This window comes from Fibroporia radiculosa (genome assembly GCF_000313525.1).
Source record: "Fibroporia radiculosa TFFH 294 genomic supercontigs, scaffold45440, whole genome shotgun sequence".
NCBI lineage: Eukaryota > Fungi > Basidiomycota > Agaricomycetes > Polyporales > Fibroporiaceae > Fibroporia > Fibroporia radiculosa.
In genome coordinates, this window is record NW_012133097.1 from 941 (window position 1) to 4,348 (window position 3,408).

Genomic DNA, 3,408 nt, shown 5'->3' on the forward strand with positions numbered 1-3,408 from the left:
ATTTACCTGCTCTCACTCAGTGTGCGCCCTCTACTAGTAAACTGTTCTCAAGCATTTTACTCAGAAGAACTATCAGATCATCAGATAGTGAGTATAGTTAGGCTTAGGGTTAGGTTTTGGGTCAGGGCTGGAGTCACTGTGGGTCATCGCGTGACATGTACATAGAACTTGTAGGTGTGTTTACTATTCGTTCAACACTAACAACGGAACACAAGTAACGTCCCCTGTCGTGTTAACTCCCACACCCTTCACTGACCTACTTAGTGGTGAACCAAGTCGCCCCCTTTGCTGCCATCACCCTCGCTGTCATCAACAAGCACCCCCACCTTCTCCTCCTCGCCCTTCTGGGCTTCTTCCTCACAACCCTTCTATCCGTCCTTGCCCTCGCCCTCATCGTCCCCCTAACCCTTCATCTCACAATCCGACATCTAGAACGCGAACACCAGTGGGCCTACAACATTTCAGCCACTGCCCAGCACCCCCTCCCCCATACCACCACCACTCTCCCCATCATTGCTGCCAACCGCAACAGCAACAACCTGATGCAGGTGTACTTTGAGTACATCAGGGAGCATCAAGATTAGTATCTGGGGACTCTCTTTGTCTGTAGTAGTTGGATCCTTTTGTATTCTGGGCCTGGTCTTTTCTAGAAAAATTTCCTTTTGGCTTTCTCTCATGCCTGTTGAGCGCAACAACTGCACAAGAAATAATAATGAGACTTCTAACCTGGACCTGCACCATCGCCCTTTGGCTCCTAGGTGCAACAATTCTCCAACGACTGGTCCCCAGAGAGCACCAACCCCTCACCCTTCCCACCTCCAGACCCTAGAGGAGCGCTTCACCACTGGAATAATAGAAATGCCAGTTCCTAGGCGTCCTATCCTGAGTTTCCCTTCTCAGCAAGAGTCTGATGATTCTTCTCTGGAATTTCTTGATGACAGAGGTTTCCATAATCTATTCGCACCCCTCCTGCCAAACGTCACTCGCCGACCTTTCCTTATCCCTGGACCCCCGGACTCCTCCAATAGCGACACTATAGACCTGCACCAGTTTCCCGGACCCCTGGAAATCTCTCAGACCTCAGAAGCATCCTCCAGATCTTACCACGTTGCTCCTGCACAGGTTTTCCCACCTTCATTGCCCATGAATACTTCGTCTTCTCCAAACCCTGACAGTCCCCCCACTGCATCCACCGATTCCCCCAGCATGCCACCTCTTGCCTCTGATGCCTCTGACAATGGTAGCCTTGACCACGCCCCCAATCTATGGCTACTGGCCGGCATCAGCGAGTACATTACCACATCAGAAGGACATAGCAGTGACCCTCAGGAATTCGTAGTCTACAGCGACAATGTAATTCAGCAGCCCTCTAATGATGTCACCCAATACTGGTGATCTATTCCCTTCAACACCTCCACTCCTGTTCAAGACGTCAATCCCCTGGAACGCGTATTACCCTATTTCCCCAGAGCATACACTACCACTGTCACTTGACCTCCTATGGGTGTTCCCATTGACGGTGATAGGCCCACATAGCACATGGGTGCGCCTCGAGTCGTACTCACCATTCGAAGCGCTCGAAGCTTCCACCTTCGGGGACGACTGCGATACCTCGACACAAAAATGCCTTCGAGCAAAGCCCGCCCTTCGACATCTTTGAAGTTTTGTGATCTCACGACGATCCGATCGGGATCTTTTGGTGGCGGCTTTATTCCGGGGGCTTGACTTTGAAGACAAAACCCCATCATCCAGAGATTGAAACATACAATACAGGACCGATGGGTAAACCTTTAAGTCGATGCGCTTGGGTTGTGACACCAAGACTTGCAATGGTCAGGCCTCCGAGACTAGCAGGAATAGCACGTTGGACAGGAATCAGAAACTGATAGAGACGTTGGGCGGGAGTAGGAAGGATATCGGGATTGTTTGGCACAGTCAGGGCAGTGGAGGTGGTGACTCAGGAGGTTCGGCAGGAGGAGGGATATTTAAGAGCAGTTTTTCATAGTTGTAAGCCAGTACTCAGCCCCTATTAGCGAGACTCGCGCAGAATCACATCCCCCACTCAGCAGAGCTCAGTCTGGCTTCGAACTCTTTCAAAGTGTTGCGTCCCCCTACAAACTACAACTACAATCCTCCAAACTACATCCGCGCCCTTCAAACTACACCTACAACCTTTGAACCTCATCCCCTACCAGTACACCCCCTTCGAGGCACACCTACGCATACAGCTCAGTACTCCAAAGTTCTGTTCTTGCACCCAACCTTTGAACAAGACTTGTGTGTTCGCGCTCGAATCGCACTTCACATTCAAGTCGTTGAACTAGTTCCCCTCTTACCTTCCCTCCGCTTCTACGAGAAGTCGGAGTGTTCGGATGGTCTGAAACAGTCTCACGACACCGTCCTGAGAGAAAACATAGTGAAGTCGTTGCCATTTGAGTGAGCTATCACAACTACAAGCCCTCACCCCCATCAGCTTCCCCGAGAAACAGGAACTAACCCTTTTCTTCGCACCCCCAAGTTAGGGTTATGTTTCCCGAGGTCACATCAATGGTAACCCTGCATTCAGATTAAGACAAGTTTCAACAACCGCTGCAGATGTACTTTGTGTCATGAAGCCTGTCAGGAATTGGAACCTCTCAGACAAAGAATGGGAGGAGCACACTTGGGAGTACTTGTTGACGCGGGACGACAATTTACTGGAAAGTCTTTGGGCATCGCTACAAGACATCAAGGATCCTGGTATTACCAATGAAGTCAATCAATTCAGAGCTGTTGACACCAAGATTGACCTCCTACTTGCTGCATGACGATCCATAGGGGCGGAACTCATACGGGCACAGGCAGAAATGGACCAATGTTGAGCTCAGCTTAGAGCTGCCAACCTGGAGGAACATCTCGAACAACACAAGTTCTCCATTATCACCCCTCCTTCTGGCGCCATGCCTCGCCACCTCCGTTTCTGCACCAAATGTGAAGTTGATGGACATCTGCAGAGTGAGTGTTGGCATTGGTTATGCTCCTATTGCGGACTTCTCCACCCCCGTCATAAATTCCACACCGCCATTGACATCCAACCCAGACAACTTCCCTGTCCCACTGACGAACCCGGGTACTTACAAGAGTGTCGTGCTCAATGGAAACTGTGAATAACGAATCTGGAGAGAGGGGTAATGTTACAGCGTGAGAGGGAGGGTGTTCTTTTTCTTTTCCTACCTATTTGTCGACCCTGTAACTGTATAACTGATCCCATCACTTGATCAGTGTTTCATATCTATTGTGTTTCACCTATATTATGTTTTACTTATATTACATTTCATCTCTATCATATTTCATCCTCATCACTGATACAACCCAGTGGAACCTGTTTCATGTACATCACTGATCCAACTCAGTGTTTCATACTTATTA

The 3,408-nt window shown here is 49.4% G+C and overlaps 2 protein-coding genes across 2 annotated transcripts; both read left to right on the plus strand.

Moving 5' to 3' along the window:
* Positions 1–675: 675 nt before the first annotated feature.
* Positions 676–1,395, plus strand: FIBRA_09461 (uncharacterized protein; the record flags this gene model as incomplete). Its single annotated transcript, XM_012321757.1, has 1 exon — positions 676–1,395. One exon carries the CDS (start codon positions 676–678, stop codon positions 1,393–1,395), a length of 720 nt encoding a protein of 239 aa, XP_012177147.1.
* A 1,214-nt stretch (positions 1,396–2,609) lies between these two features.
* Positions 2,610–3,150, plus strand: FIBRA_09462 (uncharacterized protein; the record flags this gene model as incomplete). The annotated part of the gene is made up of 2 exons (XM_012321758.1): positions 2,610–2,753; positions 2,818–3,150. The coding sequence occupies 2 exons, from the start codon at positions 2,610–2,612 to the stop codon at positions 3,148–3,150; spliced, it is 477 nt and encodes a 158-aa protein (XP_012177148.1).
* Between the last annotated feature and the right edge of the window lie 258 nt (positions 3,151–3,408).